Source organism: Opisthorchis viverrini, assembly GCF_000715545.1.
Source record: "Opisthorchis viverrini unplaced genomic scaffold opera_v5_494, whole genome shotgun sequence".
In the NCBI taxonomy this organism is placed as follows: Eukaryota; Metazoa; Platyhelminthes; class Trematoda; order Opisthorchiida; family Opisthorchiidae; genus Opisthorchis; species Opisthorchis viverrini.
This window is the reverse complement of record NW_008752154.1, coordinates 98306-121130: the sequence shown is the minus strand read 5'-3', so window position 1 is coordinate 121130 and position 22825 is coordinate 98306. Positions and strand designations below refer to the sequence as shown.

The following is a 22825-nucleotide window of genomic DNA, read 5'->3' as shown; positions in this document are numbered from 1 at the left end:
AAGCTTCACATGCAGGTAAAAATGTGCTGAAAATCAAAGTCAGTGGGTTTCTAACCTTGATGCATCGTTGTCCGAAAATTTGATAAGCATTCAAGTTCACCGCGGCCTGTGGCCAGTCCAGTGCAACGGAAAATGACACTTTCTCGCTGCGATTGACGTAAATTTATTCAAAAAACGTAATGTTAGGGTTTTGCGGGATAGGTAATTTTGTACATAGCCACATCACTCTCGTTTGAACGGCCGTGTTCCTGTTCTGGCGTAATTATTCCGGTGAGTTCACACCAAAGGGAAGCACTGGACTCGAGTTTCGCTCTCATTAGGGCTCATCAGCAGTGCATATACAATGGCCGTGCCGGGATTTGAACCCCGGACATGTGACGCGAGGCGGGCGTGTAAACACCACTCCACCAGGACAGTTACTGGGTCGTCGTTCGATGAGTCGGACACACCAATCACATCGCTCAAGTGTGAACACGTTCACCTGTTCAGACGTGATAATTCAGATGCCTCCAACGTGCGTTGGTGGAATGTAGTGGTTACACGCATGTCACAGACCAGGGTTGAAATCCCGGCACGGCCATTGGATATGCGCTGCTGATGAGCTCTAGTAAGAGCGAAACTTGAGTCCAGTGCTTCCCTTTGGTGTAAACGGAAATGGTGTGTATCGGAGTTTACATGAGACAGTACAAACTCTTTGACAAAAGAATTTGGAACTCCTGCCAGTTCATCAATAAAGCTCCCCCTCCTCAGGAGTATGAGACATACTTGATAGGTCAGGTTGGATCGCTTTTCTACGGAGGAGAAGATGCGTCACCCTGTTGCCCAAATGCTTTGCCCAGTGTGATTTGTCAATCACCCCACGCCCTAGAATTACATGTGCAGTTAATTTTATATGGCATTTAGACACTTATCTACAGATGCAGACTAATCATTGGTCCACATTGCTTCATCTCTGTATTATTCAGGGATCGAACCAGCGTTTACAGCATCAACCAGTATCCGCTTTCTTATGTTGAGATCTCTGGGCGTGTGTTTACACGAAGCTGTCGGCTTATTAGAGGACTGTCTGTATGTCCCATCCCCCCCCCACTTGACCGCTGTCAACAGAAAAACAGTTCACTGAAATTCTTTTATGATAAGCGGATTGAAGCAGCACATACTACTTGCGACAATATGTTATTGCTTTCTCAACCGAAAGCTGAAATGTAGAGTTGTCTTTCCGAAATGAGTATTGGTGTTTGATCAGGTGATCGTTAATCTGTTAGCCGAGCTTGGCAATCAGTTTCGTCACCAATCGAGGTGGCATCGTCAATGTGCGGTCCATCATCATGAGTCCGGGTGTGACGGTGATACTACTGATGGGGAGGCACGCGAGTAGTATTTGTTGTTCGTGGAATTTCGCTTCGCGTCTTTTGAAAAGAGGAGGTCTGGTGCGGAATTTGTGGAGTCGCTTTGTAACACTTGCTTGGATTTGAGCGTACAATATTTCTGCTGGGGAGCAGAGCACCCCACACACGGGTACATTCCAGTGGATGTGCCTTGTTGCGACACTTGTTGCCTCTATGTGACACTTCACAAATCAACAAATAAACAGTTTGGCAGTTTCTCCTGAATCGTTTTCAACCAACGCAGCTTATCATCTTTCGTCTGAAATAATTGTCCTAATTAGTTGGGTTTTTGAATTAATGACCGAGATTCTCGTGTCGATACTCCTTTCCCCATCCTTACCAACCAAACTATCGCTGCACAAATTCGCCGTAGACAGGTTTGTTCCGTACTTTGTCCATTTCCACCCACAGTCTCTACCAGTCCTTTCGTCTGTGTGGGCGTCGGTCTCAGACTAATTAGGCGTACTGGCTGTCTGAGATTATTGATTCTCTATCCATCCAGATATTTGTCTGTCACTTTCAGAGGCTAATTACATTTGCTGAAGCACAGATTTTATCTCCGCACTTGTACCGGTCAGAATTTCATAGTGTGGGATCCGCTAGTTAATGAGGTGCGTACTTTTCGGGCCGACACATAACAAGTCGGGTCGAAATCCGCAAAAGGGGAGCCGGCCAGTAATGATCAGCGATCATCTGGTTGTCGGAAGGCTTTGAGTAGTCCGGTTTGGAATTTGGGGCTGTCCTTATTAAGTTCTCTGTAGAAGTTGTGCGAATATAGCGACCGAGTTCAGAACTCCTCGTCATTACATCGTCGGTGCATCCGGATAGTGAAGCGATTAAGATCCTCCATTAAACTAATAACAGTTTGTTTTTAGAAAATTCTTCACACTATCTATCCTTTTCAAGAGAACGCTACCACATCTGTTCCTATCCTTTTTCTGGAGAAGCAGGAAACGGCACCCTGTCTGACCTTGATCGGCCAATCGTTGAGGGTATTGCATCAACACGACGCCTTATTGATTAATCGATAGCCGAGACCGAGATTTGTTCGGCCATTCTTCAACCTTTTCAGCAAACAGTCTGGAATCGGTTTGTCCCAAACGACCCATATCAGTATCAGAAGATTGGTGCTAATACGCAAGAGCATCTGAGTTTTATGGCGGACTAGGACCTTATCAGCGTGTCCGGATAAATTAACAAGCAAAGTAACCAATACAAAATCACAAAATCACAATAGGAAAAGAATGAGTAGTCAAATGGGGAATCACGAATGTGTAGATCCAATAGTCCACTACACCAATCCAAATGCAGCAACTGGCTGTGAAAGGAACTATTCACTTATCGAAATTTTCCCGCAGATGGTTCCGCGTGAGCGATATATTCCACGGTAGGAAAATTATTCACGGCTAAAAAAAATGTCACAGGGATTTATTGTGACGTTCAACAGTTGACAAAGACACAGAGATTTGGTCCCACTGGTTCATCAGTCAACAAACGGTTCAACGGAGTGTAAATACGCTCGTTCAGCAAGAAGTCAGCAGGTCGCGCCGGAAAATTGTGTATTCGTAACATTAAAACAAACGTCATGATACAATGTGAACGACAACTGCAAAGTGTGGTTTAAGTTCAGGAAGAATGGTAAATGTGACAACGGATTACAGACACTACAGTTTCCGCTAGATGTATGGAAAAACAGCACACTTTAGATCAAACCTCCAGTGTCATTTGGACACCTTGGGAATTCATTACCATGGAGCGGGATTGTAGCGGGGGTACAGGGATACTCAACAAGACGATAGAAGCACCAGGGGTGGGTGAACAAACAGGGTGGAATATATTCAGATCAGAACAATGCTTTACACGAAGATAGTGCACCCTCAGGCTTGCCAAAATTGCATCCAAGGCGTTGACCAGCACTTTTATGTCATTTTCCAGTAAAAAAAGTTAAGTGTGCACATATAGCTCTCACGAGGAGTTGTTGTACCAATTTACCGGAATTAAAATTGGATATTTTTAGCGATATTGTTATTGAACACATTGATTCGTTTGGTCATGTGATCTGACAGCTATTTAGCAGACAGACAAAGAATAGCGAATACTTTCATCGGAGTGTTTTGTCTGATCTGTTGTGTTTTCTATGGCAAACGCTCTTCGCTCTCTGTACCTGCAGAGTGATCTACTTCCCGCAGCGTTTCCCACCGTCTGGGACATACGCTTGACAGAACGTCCCCTGGGACCTGTCTATGAATCGAAGCCCATATTCTGCTTAACTGAGTTCCATTGTGGTGAGTTTAAGTAGTTTTCTGATAAAGCAGTGAACGTACTGACCGGAACCCAACCTGTGTAGGCTTGAGCAACAGGCCAAACCGCTGACAGGATATGCTGCGCAACTGCTGAAAGGAACGTGCGCATCTCATTGCGCATCTCATGCTCTCAGTGCTATTTATGTCAGCTATTTTAGTAGACAGTCGGACATTCACCTACTTAGGTTCCATTCAGTGCGAATTTTATGGTTTTCAACTACCGAGTAGATGTCACACGTTCTACTATCCCTAAAGAGTCGTCAGATGATCCCAGACAACGAAGAGACAAATGTACACCACCTTTCGGATTTTAGAAAAGGAGTAACTCCCCTCTTACTGTCAGCAAACACAACCGGTATATGTGTTCATTTTGGTTTTCACGAGAGACTCAACTGAATCCCTTGTTTATGATATTCTACAACTGAATGGGCTGCACACAGGCCGCCTCATGTTTCAGTTGGCACGATATTCGAGATACCGCAGTATATTTTCATAAAGGAAACTACTCACAAGGTTGCTGAAAACTCTTCGACAGCGTACGATTGGTTTCGTCTTTCTTGGGGCTCATCAGGTAGGCGCAGTGCCCGAGTTTCCGTCAGCCTTATGTTCTATTTGAGCCCAAACTGGAATGTCTTCGAGAAATACATTCATTTGCAAATCAATTCTTTTTACACGAGAGACTCAGCTGAATTCCTTGTTTATGATATCCTACAACTGAATGTGCTGCACACAGGCCGCCTCATGTTTCAGTTGGCACGATATTCGAGAAACCGGTCGTGAGCTGCCGAAGAGTCTTCAGCAACCTTGTGAGTAGTTTCCTTTGTGGTATTTTTGTATTAATTACCATTGCAACTGCAGATGGAATGACAAACGACGAAGGAGGCGCTGCTTTCTAGCAAACGAACACTCCCCTGTCACCGCCTAACTGAAACAAATGACCGATTTTAATTCCCTAGATGGAGGAATCGTTATCCGGTATGCAACAGAGTAGATAGGCAGAACAACTTTGTCTAAATTGAAGTTGTAATGGGACAAAAGTCCCGAATTGAATGGACCGCAGAAAGGAAATCAACGCTGCAATCATTTGGAGTGGAAAGCCGCACCTCAGAGGAATACTCATAGCTGAGCAAAATTGGAGTTCCTTTATAACCCCTTTTCAATCCACACACTATCAGAATACCTCAAATAGTTCGCCTGGATGTCTAACTGATGTGTAATGACGCTTTTGCGGAAACAGCTCATGGGGCATTGTGTTCGGGCTACCCTTCAATCCGCACAACTCGCTAGACAAAGTTGGTAAATTTCACCTATTGGTGTTCCATTGATGTAAGCACTTTCCTCACAATCACTTCACTCCAAAAAAACGTTTAATGGCTATGTTACTCCAGATTCTGTAGACTGGTTCACGCTGCTCCCAACTGATATTTCGAAAAGCAAACTACAACAGTGAGGTTCATATGTTTCCTTGCTGAGTGTTATCTTGTTTGTAGGACGTCGGAAGAACGCAAAAAACACGGATTAGCTGTACAATTACGTTTGTTCATTAGCATTATGTCAATGAGGCTGAATTGTCCCGAAATATTGATTTTGAAGTGGTATTACTTGCCAAGGAGATAGCCCTGGCAGAACAGAAAAAGTAAGAGCGAATTTTCGGACTAATCGAGGTCACGCACTTGCGAGGCTAAAATATGGATAATTTGGTTGCGGGATAGGTATCTTGCTGAAATGTGTTCACATCAGTTCATCAACGTAGGTTCCGTCAGAGGACAGTCTCTGGTGGGCAAATCGAAAGCACCGTAGGCGCGGGCTCAAATTCCATCGGAATGCCCGAATCGCTAAGGTGTGTCTGTGTTCTCATAGTGTTCTCACTTCGGTTAGCAGTCTCACTAATTCACAATCCAGTAAGAATTGACTGCACGATCAAGCCAGCTTCCGAAATGGCGACTGGAACAAGTCCATCAGCCTCAAACACAGACGAATAGAGTCGAACACGTTTTTCTAGAAATGCGAGGGAACAGTTAGTCAAATCCGAATAGTTTTAAAGCTTCAGGCAGCTATCGAGTCATCACTGACCTTTGAAATGTTTCATGCTATTGCTTGGAATTTGTTCAGACAGCAAAAGCAACTTTTGAGGGTCTGACGTGCGGTCCGACGATAAGTGGACTTGTGGTGTCTACGCGCTGTTACGGGTTACACGAGATTTTCATGAGTGCCTATCCCTGAAAGACAGCTCGGCTTCTCCGCCTATCTCACATGTGTGGGAGAACTGATGAAAAGTTTAGACACTGTTGAATTGACTTTCAAAAACATTCTCAAATCGGTCTACCAAGCGAATATGATTCAGGTGACAACGTGAGCATATAACCTCTAATCAACTTATGGATAGTAGTGAACTGTATTTCTCAATATTTCTATGATTTACTTACCTCATAGCTTCTGGGCAAAGCCGAGAAAATAGACACATTTGAGCGAAACAGTTTATGAAACGTTTCTTACTGAGATTTGTACCCTATATTACGGACGGAAATAACGAAAGCCTGATCAGAGTATGGGGAGATTTGTCATTCTAACTGAGACTTCATCCTACAAGTTTAGTTCAAATAGCGTGGAAGTTCATCCCGTAAGTGAAGTCAATCTGTGCTAAAAAACCGAGAAGCACTGTGCTGGTGTTTCGCCCCTATTGGTAATCATCGGCAGCGCGAATCTCACGAAACTCAAGGAGTTTTGAACCGGTGACCTTCCGGCCACTGGTTGAACAATAAACTGTTCAACCTTGAATATAGAGCCACTCATTCCGCGATCACAGAAAACACATCTCGTGGTCAAGTATTGCCTGGCCGCTAAAGTGAACACTTCTCGGACGGAAGTTGCACTCATCTTGTGACATTGTTCTTCCTCTGATTTGTAATGTGAACCTGTTAGTTGCAAGCCGATGACAAGTTGTTGAGTGACCAGGTCACACTAGGAATGAAATTCACACAGGTGATGATTCCCACTAAAGATAAAAGTACTTATTCACCTTCCAGCACAGACTGGCTTCACCGAGAGGATGAATTGTTAGCCAAGTGACCCTACGTTGGAAGACGCTGAAACTCGGTTTCATCTGCACTGGGAACCACCAACAATGCATATCGCTTGCATCTCGAGGAGGTCATAACACGAAACCTCTTAGTGAGCAGTTGAAAAATAAACCTTTCGGCCATGAGCGAATAATCAACGGTACGTAGCTGGCACCTGGACTCTTTCAATCAGCTTCAGGCAACTAGTGAAGTGTTTCACTTCTGAACAGTTTACAGTGTGATGGAACAACGGGAATGCCTACAAACATTGTGAAGCAACCCCAGCTTTTTGAGGATCATTAATAGTATAACAACCCTAAAATACGCCTAAAGACTCTTCATCTCCCCCAATAAAGTTCCGCGTTCCCATTTTAGGGGAGAGGATGCAATTATGCAGTGTCGTGTGTGGGGCCGACCAAAATCCAGATGCAACGTAAGTTGTACGCAACATCCAATCGAATCTTATGGACCCATTGGTCAAGACCAGAGTCTGCCCCACCTCCAGGCAACCCGCTACTACACCGTCAGAATTCATGGTAGCTCATCTGAACGAGGTGGTTAGGATAACGCTAGTGTAATGTCCTTTACTCAGTCCTGAGTGAATATTTCTAAACCTGTTATCAACTGGAAAAAGTAAGAACGATCAAAGTAAGAACAAGCAATCCACTACTCGTAAAGTTGCTGAAAACTCCTCGATGGCCCACGACCTGGAAATATCAAAACCAAGAGGTTCAGCTGGGTTCCAGGTGAGTCTCTCGCAAAAACCAAATTAGTATGCAGATGAGCGTATATTCGCTAATTTCATGCAATTCAGTTTCAAGTAGAACATAAGGTTGACGGAAACTTGGTGACTGCGCCTAGCTGATGAGCTCCAAGAAGAGCGAAGAGGTCATGGGCTGTCGAAGAGTTTTCAGCAACCTTATGAGTAGTGCATTACAAATATACATATGTATAGCGATATCTCGAATATCGTAGCGACTGAAACATGAGGCGGCCTGCTGCCTGGAGACATCAAAACCGAGAGTTTCAGCTGGTTTCCAGGTGAGGCTCTCGCAAAAAACCAAATTAGTTGCAAATTAGTGTATATTTGCTAAGATCGATCAAGCTTTTATCGTTTTTTCGAAGGTGATTGTTTGTCAACCCTACCTGAAGCTATTTGTTGTGCTTGGAAAATAGTTTTGAAGTTCGAAAAGACGATAATTCCGCGCATTCGCGGTGGACCACGCTCATAGAACTGGCTTTTTTTACTGTCCAAAAAACGCCAAGTTTTCGGAGACTAAGAACACAACGGAATACAAACGTAGGCGTCAATAGTAAGCTGGAGATCACTATTTGATGTATTTTCAAAATCATATATGCGACGAGCTTAGTACAGAAAACAGGACCAAAAAACCTCCCAATCGATGAAACTGATTCTAATTTACGTTGCTCTGAAGTTATTCAAGGTCAATGAAGCGAACAACGATAACAGTAAATGCTACATACAACAAGCCGTGGAAGCAATCTACGCACAATTGGTGCGGGTTGTGAGGAAGGTCTAGTTTCTAATTCCAAAATAAAAACGCACTTAGTCGACGCTATGCTCAGTGAGAAAAGGCTGGTGACCTGCTTTGCAATTAACTTGCAAGATTTGATCCCGTAAATTGAGACATCGTCAACAAGTCAACAAGTTGCCAGCTGGGAACTACAGCGAAAACTACCAGTCTAGTTTGTCTAACTCACTCACCTCCATACTTCAAGGGACGACACCCAGCTCGAGTTTGTCATTTCTAGTTGTACGCCTTTGGATCTTCAGTTTAAATACGAGTAATCGCATACCGCGAAACAGTTGAATTTGGCTCAGCGGAGTTTGTTAATTAAAACTAGTATCCTAGCAGTGGCGAAGATATCAACAGCGATAATACAGCTATAGAGAATGCTGATTCGTAGCTGTCCTAAATCAATGGCGGAAAAGCGTCCTAGTGGAGTGGATAGTACCGGAAAAGATGCAGGTTGTGTGCATATGCTGTGAGTATTGTATTGGCGGTAGGGCTGCGAAATGCACCGGCTTGGCGCGCAAGTACTCAAACGACAATTTCGCGGCCTAGATAACAAAAGCATACTTGCTTCTCGGATCAGTCTACAACAACTTGGAAGGTGACTCACCGGGGTCCAAATCAGGATCTTGTGAATGTTTCACATCACTTTGTTTGATCGCAGAAGGTATTTCGAGCGGCAAACACGCTTATTTTCGGTATAAGTAGTGTATAAGTAGTGTACCGGTCGCACCAGAAAAATGGTGGAATCACTACAACTTGATCCGTGTGGAAAATGTTAGGTTGAACGGCCTAAAGTGGGGAGGTATCAGGAAGGTCATATTCCTGAGAGTGACCACTGAATACCCGGAGTCTACTGAGAACCTCAGCTCCGCTAGATGTTGACCAGACAGACAACGCCCCCTCATTATGCAGCGTTTCACAGCCATGTATCAAACTCACACAGCGCGAGTCAGTGCTGATCAAGGTCAGACAACGCCCCCGCAATATGCAGTGCGTCGCAGTTTCGCACCAACGCCAGACCGCGTGCATCAGCATTGGACCGAATTCGGTGTCTCTCTTAGCTCTCTTAGCTGCTATTGTGGCTATTCCGATTGGTAAGCAAGTACCAGCTTATGTACAATTTCAGTGCGGACACACGGCAGGCACAGGGAGCTGGTGTGGAGTGCCTTCTGAGGTGGATAAAAAACTTCTTATAAGCACACATTCGCGGCTGGAAGACCACGGGTTTCGGGTCTAAAAGCCTTAACCTCTATGTCGATGACCTAACAGAGGTTCTAAGTTCATGCCGTCTAGGGTATACTGAGAGCCTCAAGCTCCAGAATTTCGCTACTTGCAGGACTTGCAGATTGGACGCTATGGGGCCATGGATGCGTTGCACAAATGGTCGTTAACTTTGTTCCTACCGAAAGACAGCGATAACTTGGTTCCGTCTTCAGTGGATTCATTCAGAATCCATCAGATCATGGGTAGACGTTCATGCAAGCCTCATTAGGTGGATACCATGAAATAGCAGGGTCGAGTGGCCAGCCAAATTCCGTGGATGTACTAAACGAGGTCACTACCACCAGCAGGATGGCCTGTGCTGTCATACCTACTCATGTTTCCTCTTACTAATGCCCTGTTCTTGCAAGCGATTAGCCCTTCACAAAACACCAACACAAACACACCAACCCTGAAATCCCTCAGTCAACTTCGAGGCCTCTAAAAATCTGTCTTGAATACCGGTGTAGATAAGGAGATCCCACTGAGGTAGGCATACGCTGCGTGATGGAAGGGTGCTGCCCTCATTTTGAACTTCGCTTTAAGCATCGTTTCGTCGTCGTGGGGTCACAGTTGGAAGCTGTTCAAACCGAAGAGGTTAGGAATAGTCAGTCTCAAAATCATTCTGTCTACTTGTGAGGCCGATGACCAGAACGGACTTGCCGGTTCATGTGTCGGGGCTAAAACTTGGGACTATTTCGAACAGCTGCTTGATGCGCAGTTATGCAAAGTCTTGCTCCCCACATCTCCAATGAGCCCTCCGAGTCCAGCTGTACACCGGGCTATCTGGTCTACTGTAATCTCAGTGAAGTAACGGAAGTGACAAGAGTTTCCACCGGCAGTCATCAACTTCTTTGGCAATTCAGTGGCACATATATTGACTGATTCAATTTGGGAGCTTGTCATAGGATTGTCAGAAATGTCAAAAAACGGATTGTGAAAAACTTTTAAGCTATGTCCAGTCTTCAGTTAAACGAACGCAGAAATTCAAATCAATAGAAAGCTTTTCGGGAAGTGCTCAGAGTGTCTAGAATCAAATCATGAATGTAACTATTACGAACACTTGGACAGTAGAAATGTGACCAGAGATTTTTTAGAAAAAAAAGCGGATTGAGACACACTCTAGCATTACAGAGTCCAACACCAGAGAAGTGAAACACTTGTGGAATCGACATCCGGTAAATTTCATCTAATGCAAACTCAGAAACTCAACTCACGAAACCTCATGAAATGAAGCCAGACGGGTTCCAGTAGAACATAAGGTTAACGGAAACTCCGGGACTGCGCCTACCTGATGAACCACAAGAAGGGCGAACCCGATCGTGGGTTGTCGAAGAGTCTTCAGCAACCTTGTGAGTAGTTTCCTTTACAAACGGATCAAACTTCCACATATCAAGAAAATTTCTGAAACCACAGTAAGAGTGTAATGGCGGCATAACATATAGGTAGCCTTCAAGTTCACACGGCTATCTTTGAACGGTCCTCCTTTGGTTTGGCTCAATTATTCTGGTGAACTCACACCGAAGGAAGAAAACTATGGACTCTGGTTTTATTCTTAGTTGGTCGGTAGTACATATACTTGGTCATGCCTGCGCCACGGACGCGCATAGGCTGATGATGATGATTTCCGATTGGTTGCGCGATTCGTAGAGTACAGGTTTAGCGCGAGCCGGTGGAGTAAGGGTGAGAAGCCCGTTTCGCAAGTTAGATGTCCAGAGCTCGAATCGGCCCAGCTAAGGATACATATTACTGATTGACTATAATAACAACAAAAGGAGTCCACTGCTCCCTCCCCTTGGTATGGATTCACAAGAAAGATTACGCGGGGGCACGCTACAAACCCCGCAACTACCGAAGACCACCATGTGAGAACCCCCTGCGGATAGCGTCACCAAAAAGAAAACAGAATACATCGATGCGGTCCAATGTCACATACAATATTCTGTGCAGCGATGAAGATAAACGCCACTTTTAACCAGACTCCATGAATACAAACTTGCGACTAGGAGGCATGGCCAACTTCCACTTATCTCCGAGCACCAAGATCAAGAATGACACATCTTCGACCAAAGTAGCTGGTTCATACTGATCCAAGTAAAAAAAGACAAAAAAGGGAGTGAATTTTGGTAATTTGATCAAAAAGAACCATCAGCGAACTAAGTGAAATCGATTGATTAACCAACAAGAACAAAAGAAAGCCCTCGTTAAAAAACCATGTATGTAGGTAAGTGGATCCAAATCCAGAGGAATGTTCCACCTGAGGGGAACTTATCTCACAGAATGGAGGGCGACTCAACAAAGAGAGGGATCTAATTAGCTCATCACATGTCAAGTGTGCCGACAGATGTCAGAGTGTGCGCCATCGTTACTTACGATTCATTTTGCCCACTTTCAAAAACAGTGGCGGTATTGGAGTTAGATCATAAAGAGCCATTGGACACCAACTTGGACCAGTACTGGCGGATTTACATACCGCCGGATTAGAAAACCACCTTAACTAATGATGTACCTGCTTGAATTTTGTATACCAGACGTAATGGTGGGCCGCCTTAAGCGTGGAGACCTAAACAATTTCATGAAATAACAGGAAGGTCAGAAATATTCCTTACTGATCAAGCAAGATGTGTATTCATGAGTTATACATCAGAAACTCGACTAAGGCTCTTAGTTGTGGTAGTACTCAACTGAATATGGTGCACAAAGTCCGCCTTGTGTTTCCATGGATACGATATTAAAGATATATGCTCTCAAAGATTGATGAAACTCCTGACAGACAATGACCGGTTGCGTTCTTCTTGGGGTTCATTAGGTAGATGCGCTCCGCCAGTTTTCGTCAACTGTGTGTTATTCGGGGATCCGGAGTGCACCAAAACGCAAAGTATACCTCCTTTGAGACAGCCTCAAAGGGGAAATCCAACAATAGAAATATCCGGAGACCCTCGTTGCCATTATGCGGGTTAAAGGAACGTACAAACACATCCGGTACTACGGACTGAAGCTGTGACAAGGAATTTCTCTCATATTTAAGCTTCTATAGCTCTTACTGGCGTTGACCATCCCCGTACCATTTCTTTCGCGACCGTTTAGGTGTATTCAGTAAATATCTGGGCTTGGCCAGACTCGGTTGAAGTTTGAGAATCCCATATTGCGAATGTGTGAAGATGTGTGAAACTTAAGCATGCGCGTAATAGCTTTATGGTTTTATGGCTGTGCGACGTGGTCTCTTTGTGAAACCGAACTGAAACACCTTCACGACTTCCACAACTGTTGTCTCAGAACCACAGTTGTTGTAGGCTTGTGTCGGTGAATCCGCAACGAGACAATCAGAAAACGAGAGCTCGGCTTTGCAATGAGTACTTCACAGTTGTTGAGGCCTGGGGCCGGGAATCCGCAACGAGACAATCAGAAAACGAGAGCTCGGCTTTGCAATGAGTACTTCAGTTGAAGAATCTGTCCAGCACCAGCACCGAACTATCGTTTGCTGAGGAGGCTGCTTATTCTTATCCATTTAGGAGTAGCGCTAGCAGAAAAGTAGTCAACTTTTGACCTGGAAGAGGGATACGAGAAAAATTACGAAAAGTCTGGGTGATGTCAGTGCGACTCGTTTTTTAGGACGGAAGCCGCGTCTGGTCCACTGTGCCTGGTTCTGGACGCTGCATCATATAGCTGCCACTCAATGTCAGTGGCGGTCCTGTTGTCAGTTTTTATCCAGATTGTCTGAATGAGTACCCGGAGGCACGTTGAAATGATTGCAGTAAGCCAGCATTAGATCTATTCTTGATCAACTTTTCTCCTTTTCCTCTTCTTTGAAGTAAATTATGGTTGCACAGCAGCGAAGCACTGATATCATGTTGTCGATGATGATGATGATGATGATGATGATGATGATGATGATGATGATGGTGATGGTGATGATGATAGTGTCCACAAGTTAGCGTGGAATTTCAGTTCCAAATCGGATGATTTACAAGCCAACAGCGAATCGAATGTTCATTACCGTGCGAACACCACTCAACCATAACTACTGTGTCAGGGACAACTGAACTCATGATTCATGAGGCGTAGTGGTACAGATGTGTTGATCGCCCACCATTTTCAGGAACTTTTCTCCTTTAGAGCTAATCTGGGTTATGCTAACGTGACTGATAAAGCTGAGGAAAAGAGGAGACTCCGATTACTCGTCCTGGCGCAGACAGGTGCGCATAGCTGATGCTTCCCAATAAGGATGAAACAACCATACAGTACTTTTCGGGATAGATTAGCTCCAGGACGAAATCTAAATTGAAAATTACCAAATTTCCTGACATCACCATAAGGAATAGATCAATTTTATGTGTGCCACCAATGGTGACAGTGCATTGCTTATCCTGTGTAAAAAGTGTCATGGTTCTTCTTAGAAATTTCGCACGCCGAAACGGTCGACCTCAGGAAACTAGTCGGATTTTAGAGTCCAGTTGGACTCATGTCCCATAGTAAAGAGCCGGGGAACTGGGACTTATCAGCATTTCTCACCCACTGAAACTCTACGGAGATTTGTACATGTTGACCTCAGTTAGACACTAGACCGTTCAACCACCAGTAGACGATTGGAAATACCGTTACCTCAAAATTACACATGGCAGCACTCTGCGCAAATCATGCGATCGAATGTTGACCGCCTCATCAGGCGGCGACTTCGAAATATGCATATGTGCGACTATCCATGGTTCAGGACTGGTTCACAGAACCGAAAGTTCTTGATGAGTACTGTTCACTTAGCATCTAGCCTTGACTGAGGCCTCGCGCGAAAATACGGTTGGAGGGTTGAACATTAATCAGTTTCGGTCGGAAGACCACGCTGAGGCTACGAGAAGAAATCGGGTAATCTTGTTGCAGATGCTTAATTGAAATAATTGGATAAAACTCTTTCATTACAAGATAGACAGAATCTTTTTTATTCGGGGAATCGATTTACCGTAGCAAAGCGTAGTTGCCACATGAGTTGTCGTCGTACAAGTGTGTTTTGACGCACAATTATTAGTTGTATGCTCAATCGGGCGTGACTATTCTGTCTAGGTGAGACCAACCTTGTCAGTCATGCTAATTGCCTATCGAATGCTTCCACAACTCTATTAAACCTCCCACTGCGTGTGTGATCATGGTGAGAGCCAGCAGCAGTGTTACACCAGCTCCCCTTAGTAAGAAAACCGCTCAGACGAAAGTGATTTTCGTTATTCTGTCCAGTTTTTATTTAAGATGAGTAATGTTTGAGGGTTCAGCTCGAATTTCTGCATGTATTATAGCTTACCAGATGTGTTATGTTCCTACAAAAGCCTTCACAGGAGCTATCATCAAAAACTGCATGAACTTAGTGAAGTATTATTTCGTCATCGTCATCATCGAGAGCAATCATCGTCATCATCATCATCATCTTCATCATCATCATCACCATCTTCATCGTCATCATCATCAGCATGACATCAGTGTTCAACACCGGTGGTTCGCAGCCTTGTAGGGTGGGGAGGGGAGGAAGAAAAAGTATGTGAATAGAAAGATGGGGGCGTCAGCAGTAGCCTGTTTTCGCTTACCCGCCGCACTGTATGCAGCGACCAGGTTGATGGAACGCCCACACCTAGACAGGAGGACGATTAGGGTCCTCAATCAAAGCCTATAGCTCAAAAGCCTAACCGCAAGGCAGAGGTGTTTGGCGGAATATGCAAATGCATTACCATTTCTAACGGAACAAGCCCCCACATGTTTCAACCCCCAACCAGGAGGGCCAGGAAACTGTGTTTGTCAGACCTCTAACCATCGACCAACTTGGTTTGAGAGACTCTATAAGTGTCTCTGGGACAACGCCCATTATATCTCACACCACGGTAGGTTCCAGTTTCTTCGTGTGTACTTCGCCGACTTTACTCAGGTCATACGTCCCCGAAAATTTCCTGCCTTCCCACTAGCCATTTTTTCTCTTGGTTACATGGCAGATAAGCACCAGCATTTGTTCCTTTCAGTGATGATGACGATGTGCCTGCTCAGTTCAGTGACGAAATTAGCTTGAATATTATGCCCAAGGTCAAAGATGGGTTAGCTTGTAGCGACCCAGTCACCCACAAACTTGACTGTTCAACTCACAGTCGCTCACTGGATCGCGAGGCTTGTCTTTTTTCTCATACGCACAAATACGTCGCACTAAGCTGACTCATCGGACATCGATTGTCTGCACCGCCTAGTCAGCGTAGCAACCACTCACGTGGCGACGCGCCCACGAACACGCACTGGGATCTACATAAAGCGAAACCGAACCAAGTCAGGACACAGACTCGCGCGCGCGCAGGGAGCAAGGAGGCAGCCAAGCACTCCAAGTCCACGGACAATCATGGAACACGTGTAGCAACCATATTGCGAAGACAACACGTTCTCACCGTCCGGACTTTTACCAAGGGAATCTCACATACGATAAGTTCCCTTTTGACTCGCTCCCATCTCACACTATTTATTTTTATACGTATCACAACCATGCTAAAAACTTCTATTCACCTTCTGATTTGTATTATGGCTATCGCCACCTGTGCACTAATAAGCTAACATATTCGTTGCACTCACGATATCGGTTGTTTGACCTTGTGCACGGAGACTGTGTTCGTCAGAGCTCTAACCTATGACCAACCTGGTATAATAGGGAATCAGACAGCTACATGTTGAAGGCGATAGCTATGGTTCAGGAACGGCAATGGCTGAGTAAAACAACCTGTCACTAACCATTCGGTTGCCTTGTTCCAAAGTTCTCATTCGGGGAGACGTCAGTTACCGACATGACTGAGTTGGCTAGTATAGCGGCTTTCCGTCTTCGTTTCAAAGTCTCTGACCGACTGAGGCTGAGTTGTCTCCATCTGGTGAGGAGTGCTGTGCGGGACAGACGACCCTCAGGTACACTAATTAAGTAGCCTTATCAAAGTAAACTATGTAGTGTGGCCAGCTGGTGTGAACTTTCCAGCTGTACACGGTGTACCTCAGTATGACTGTTCTGTTGTCCCCTTTATACCGGCGCCGCAGATTACAGCGTCTGTGCTGCGCGGACAAAGAAGTAAGTCTGAATTCAAGGTAACATGCACAAAAACACTTGTCATTCTTCCACACGATTTGATATACTTTGCGTCTCCGGTCAACAAACTCTTCAGAACATATTTGTAATGTACTACTCATAAGGTTGCTGAAAATCCATCGACAGCCCACGACCGGTTTCGCCCCTCTTGGGGCTCATCAGCTAGGTGCAGTCCCTGGGTTTCCGTCAACCTTATGTTCTACTTGAAACCAAATTGCACGAAATCAGTGAATATACACTCATTTGCATACTAATTTGGTTTTTGCGAGAGACTCTCCTGGAACCCAGCTGAATCTCTCGTTTATGATGTCCTCAGGCAACTGAATGTGCTGTACCAGGCCGCCTCATGTTTCAGTCGAAACGATATTTGAAATATCGCGATACATGTATATCTTTGTAATGTACTACGCATAAGGTTGCTGAAAGTCCATCGACAGCCCACGACTACATTCAGTTGCCTGAGAACATCATAAAGGAGAGATTCAGCTGGGTTCCAGGTGAGTCTCTCGAAAAAACCAAATTAGTTTGCAGATGAGTGTACATTCGCTAATCTTCAGAATATATTTTTAGCCTTTCAGATTTTGAAATTGATTGATGTATTAAATTGGTCTCAACAGCGAAGGGGGACAAATTTCTCCTCTATCAAGAAAAAGGGAGGACTGTTCTTCCAGAAGAGACTTCAGCTGTGTTGTGGCTGAATGAGTACAGAATGCCAACATACAGTAGCCCAGTTTCGAAGAAGTCCTTATCGATTAGGAAGCTACTGTAGTATTGTTCTATCTGGATTGATTAACATTACAGGTGTCACGTAATCCGAATAAGGGCAAAAACCGTCAGATGACTCGCTTGTGCGAACCAAATCATCTTTAGTTGAACTAATTGGGAATGAGTTCTCTCCAAAACATGGAGATTGTGCTGTATATATCAGTCCGGACAAGCTATTCTCATTCGAATTGGAGAAAAAATACGTTGGTGCGCACTTGGCCAGTTTCCACATTTTCCGTAGGCCAAAGCGGTTCATTGGCACAGATTCTCATCCGGCTCTGTGAGGTTGAAAAACAGACAAAAAACGATTCACCTGGGTATTCGAAATTACCTTAGTTGCGTCCCAGTGACGCTCTGGCGAAGCGAGACCAACACTCTTGGACTGCTCACCGTCCCGCTTCACTTTTATCCCCCTGCCACAAAACTAAATTATTTGTGACGAAATGCCATTCCTCGGCTGGTTGCTCAAGTGCTATACTTCAGTCAGCGTAGTCAAACGGTAGAGAATTTATGAAGTTGGAATTTTACAGTCGTGATAGGAACATCAGTATGGCGACTATTGTTCAGCCTACGCTTGTGGAGTAGTGGTAACACGATTGTCCTCGATATCACATGTCTGGGGTTCGAATCCCGTCACCGCCAACGGGCCATCGAGTTTCGAAAGTTGCTCCTCACAGACAGAAAGCCCCGACTCTGGTCAGTCCCTCCCCAGAATGCATAATCTGTTCCGAAGGAGTGCCTGCCCAAAGAACTATGAGGTTTTGGTGCAGAATGAAGTTGTTCACTGGTGAATACGAACCAGGTGAGTAAGAAGAATTATCAAGACAGAATAAACTCTCAGGAACTTGGGAACTAGAGACCTGATTCAAAGTTTTCAGACAGCAGCTGTCGAACCAGATACTGTGGTGGGGGTATTGGTACCACAATCTCCATGGATGTCCTATGTGCGGAGTTCCACATCTAATTTCGTGAAATTTTACTACTGTAATTTCCCATTCAGCGGCATACTAAAAATCATTGTGTCGCATAAAAAAAGAAAAAAAAACAAGGCTAACTAGATCCGTCATCTCTTTGTCAACGAAAGGCAGTCGCACATATCAGGGACTTTTGTGCCCATTAACCCGTTGTGCGTTTTTATGGAGTCGAAAAAGATCTCTTTGTCAACGAAAGCCAGTCGCACATATCAGGGACTTTTGTGCTCATTAACCCGTTGCGCGTTTTTATGGAGTCGAAAAAGGACTATTACACTACCTCCATGGCACCCTTAGCAGCGGAAAAGTTTCGGTTTTTCAAAGACGCTTGTTCCTCATGAGGATAGAAGGCATTGATTACACAATCCACTTGAACATTTGCGTCACGCGTCACTGTGAGTTTGAGGACTAGGACGATCACGTGGTCACTTTTCCTCAAAATCGATTTTCGAACGAATTATTTTGCAGTAATTTTCACGACCTTCATGATTCATTTTCTTTAATATTAGGCACAGATTCCTGCCCAACGATATCCTATAACTTAGCCGTAGCACAGGTTTTTGGATAAGGTGAACTCAGTTCTTAGCAGTTGGTACTGTGCTGATAACTGTTGCTAGGGTACCTGCGCTTCAGACGCAGGTCCTAGAACTGAGCAGTATAACTATCGGTGATAAACAGTCTTTCGTTTTCATAAAGGAAACTACTCACAAGGTTGCTGAAAACTCTTGGACAGCACGCGATCGGTTCCGCCCTTTTTGGAGCTCATCAGGCAGACGCATTCTCTGAGTTTCCGTCAACCCTATGCTCTACTTGAACCCAAATTTGACTGATTGCGACAAATACACTCTTTTGCAAATCAATTTGGTTTTCACGAGAGACTCAACTGAATCTCTCGTTTATGATATTCTACAACTTAATGTGCTGCACACAAGCCGCCTCATGTTTCAGTTGGTACGATATTCGAGATAGAGCACTACATTTCTATGAAATAAAGTACATATAAGGTTGGTGAAAACTCTTCGACAGTCCACGACCGGTTTCGCCCGTCTTTCTATGTTTTCCAGAATGGGGCAAATTTCTAATGACAAGTCGTTTGACTGGGCTTCAAGCGTGCACAATGTTGCCTTGTTGCTCTCAATCACTTACCCATCCTTTGAACGTCAAAGATTACCGTGCTCACTACATTGCTCGTACATAGTCAAAAACAAAACAACAGAAGTGTCACCTGTGAGCGCCTGACAGAACGAAGCTGACTTGCTTTCTCTCTAAACAGACAACTTCACTGCCGCGATCGAGTGTTCTAAGGGGGTTCTTGAGAGTAGCATTGACTGGATAGAATTTCTGATGCCGGTGTTGAAGCACACCTGCGTCCCATCCTAAGAATGTGCCCCTGGGAAACGATCAGATTTGCGTTCTTTTCTAAACTGCTTCCCGCCTCTTGAGGCATCGCAGATTTGCGACTTACTTTTGTGGCATCGCCCCACAAAGCTCAGGATGTCATTTATTCGTATAAATAAAAATGCCCTGAAGATATTTTATTCCGATTTGGTAGAAATGATCCTAAATCCAGAGAAACATCCTGTGGTCAATCGCGTTGTACCCAGATTTATCTTTTCTTAGGTGAAATATTTTGAAGGAATAAACGAACAATAGAGAATGTTGTCACATTCTGTCTTTGTCAGGTTCAAATGACAGGCTGGTCTTTGCTCTCTACTCTTGTGGACACCTTAGACAACACCTGGCTTCTGGAGGTCCTATTCGTTTGGCCTCATGAACAAATGATTCTTCCGGTTTGCCACCCTTATCACCTATCCCCTTTGTACAGGCATTGATCGAATTTCCGTTCACAGGTATTGTAAGAAAATACTGATAATCGTTCAACTTTAACACCCTTTCGGTGCATAGCTGCCATACCAACGAGGGGTGGGGTATACTGCCAGGTCGCTCAAGCCTAGACAGGCAAAGTCCAGAGGCAGAGATCAGGTTCGAACCCCGGACCTTCCTGTCAGTAAATTCGCGTTCTAACCACTTGGGTCATCTCGCCCCTATCTAACTGCTTGCAGAATAACTTGGATTCGCCTTTTTAACGGATTTTATAAAGTGCTTTCCATTCATCGGTGTGAAATAATTTTCACACGGTCCGATGTGAGGTGTTGCAGGTGTTGCAACGTTGTTGCTTCGATATTTGTGGTTTACTGAACACGGCCTGATCAGCTGATCCGAGAGGAATACAGTCCAGAGTCCCCGCTTAGATATGCTTTCGAATTCGACCTGGAAGAATTGGTTTCTGTTCATTCTTTGACCATTAAATAGCTGACTCCGAAATGTTGTAAAAAAATCGTCACACTTAAAAGGCTAGTTAACTGGACAGGGTTTAACTGCATAGAACCAAAAATGTGAATATGCATATCTTGTTTACTTAGTGTTGAGCATCAGTCTGAATGCTATCGGTTATCTGTGACAAGGTTTATAGAATGGCTTTTCAGCAGTTCTTGGTAGACTCAGTGAAAGTGGCGTTGAAAGCGGCGTTTCGTCCAGTAGCTATCCCGTTGATCCTCGGCGGTCTGCAGCTGATCCACATCGTTAAGGAATCCACTCAAGTAGATGCGGTAGAACAGCACATACAGTTCACTCCACGCTCCCAAAGGCATGCCCATCATGTGGAGAAGAATCTGTTTGCCCGACTTCACTCCCATCAACAGCTCAATGAGGCGCTGGACTTGCGCTTTCGTAAGGTGGGCAGCCCTGGCATAATCCACGATATTTCTACTTTCTGCAGGGGAAAACGGAAAATTGTGGAAAGTGAAGGCGAGATTTTGATGTGAATCAAACGCATTATGAAACGAGCAACGCCGTACACCCTGAAGGCAAAACCATTAACATCCCACGAGAATAAATGAATTCAATTACGGTTGCATCAGGACGAAATTACTACGACAGCGCGCAAGTGCACTCACCGACCAGCTTAGTAGCTAGGTCTTCCGGTTTCCCTTCTCCAAGTATATCGGGAATAAGCCACTCTCGGTACTTATTGATGAAGCCTTGAAGGTGTTCCTCAGCTGGACGAAGTTCTGAAATCAAGGTAATCCATAAAGCAGATTTTTAAAAAAATGCGATACAAATGTAAACTTTCAATTCATTCCTTTTTTTCTGGAATCAGCCCTAATATTACTTAAATCTTGCTCAGTAGCATCTGGATTTCTCTATAGTAGCACACTTATGACTGTTACTGTAAAACATTTGATAACCAGTGTGGTGGCACAAACTACTGATGCGAATGCCGTTTGCGCATGCTACAAAACCTTGGTCATTACGTTTAAATCTATTGATCTGTTCACTCAGACTTTCAGACAATGCTCAGAAAATGTTCAAGAATAAGTCTGACTACAGCATTATCAATAGAAAAGCATGATCCAAAATGGGAATATGAATGTAACAAAAAAGAAAAAAGAGGACAAGTGGGACAGAGTAACAAGGAGAGAACGATCGTCCGCCTTCTCCGTCCCATCGGTCGGTGAATAAGGCCTTCCAGCACCATCCTGGAAGACATTTTTACGGTTACCGCGACATCATCCAGCTTCGGATTCCAAGATAGCCCTAACTCTGCCTAAGTATTCTCCCCATTGCCGCGCAGCTTCTGTTTTATAGTTAACGAATTGTCCCAAATTCGCAGTGTAAACCACAACTACACCGTTGTTTGGCCATCTTCGCCTTCGGAACATGTTGCATGCTCTGAGGAGAGTGAAAGTGGTCAAGATGTGTTCACCTGTGTGAGTCGTTGGGATTAACTGTGAGACCATCAAAACGACAGGGAGCGAGGAAACCACGTAATCAGTCTGCTGTGACCTATGTTTAATATGTTACGACGGAGCGTCGATGTCGGCTGGAAGTAAACGATTCCCTTTGGAAAAGTCATGGCAAAACTCGAGTGGTTTTTGCTGCTTCATGCAACTGTCACTTGTCTAGCTCTGTCAGTGCCAGTCAATCATCGATAATGACCAAGATGAAATGCCAAACGGGCTTTGGGTAAAACAGTTGTATTCCACCATTCGAGCAGCTGAAAGTTACTGCGATTCAGCGAAAAAAACAGTACTATATTGCTTGGGTTGACAATATCAGCGATCTCGAGAAGTTAAAAACTAGACAAGACGGAAATCATTGCACTAGTTATCCACCAGGTTTATTAGGTGCTCACAAACACTACTGAGCATACTAGGTTTGCTCCAGTTTGAACTGGCCAACTCGAGGAAGCGATCAACAATGAGGCACTCCGCCATTCCAGTAGAGAGCTTATCGTCCCATCAGCATCATCGTCATCATCATCATCATCATCATCGACAGCATGACATCAGTGTTCAACACCGATGCTTCACTGCCGTACAACCATGATTTATTTGAAAGCCTTATTGTAAAGAAAAGAGTAAAAGTGGACGGGGAAGGGACTTAGTGCTAGCTTA

At 44.5% G+C, this 22825-nt stretch overlaps 3 protein-coding genes across 3 annotated transcripts in view; 1 reads left to right on the top strand and 2 right to left on the bottom strand.

The window, feature by feature from the left end:
- Positions 1 to 276: 276 nt before the first annotated feature.
- On the bottom strand, positions 277 to 8482 carry T265_11406 (hypothetical protein; the record flags this gene model as incomplete). Its single annotated transcript, XM_009178051.1, has 4 exons — positions 277 to 460; positions 482 to 745; positions 4202 to 4299; positions 8477 to 8482. The coding sequence occupies 4 exons, from the start codon at positions 8480 to 8482 to the stop codon at positions 277 to 279; spliced, it is 552 nt and encodes a 183-aa protein (XP_009176315.1).
- Positions 8483 to 18009: 9527 nt separating this feature from the next.
- Positions 18010 to 19154, top strand: T265_11405 (hypothetical protein; the record flags this gene model as incomplete). The annotated part of the gene is made up of 2 exons (XM_009178050.1): positions 18010 to 18199; positions 18955 to 19154. The coding sequence occupies 2 exons, from the start codon at positions 18010 to 18012 to the stop codon at positions 19152 to 19154; spliced, it is 390 nt and encodes a 129-aa protein (XP_009176314.1).
- Positions 19155 to 20771: 1617 nt separating this feature from the next.
- The window catches only part of T265_11404 (hypothetical protein), a gene marked incomplete at both ends in the record, with an annotated part of 8753 nt that continues 6699 nt past the window's right edge, over positions 20772 to 22825 (bottom strand). Inside the window, 2 exons of the mRNA XM_009178049.1 lie at positions 20772 to 21141; positions 21326 to 21439. Coding sequence (XP_009176313.1) covers positions 20870 to 21141; positions 21326 to 21439 — 386 coding nt within the window. The remainder of the gene's footprint in view (positions 21142 to 21325; positions 21440 to 22825) is intronic.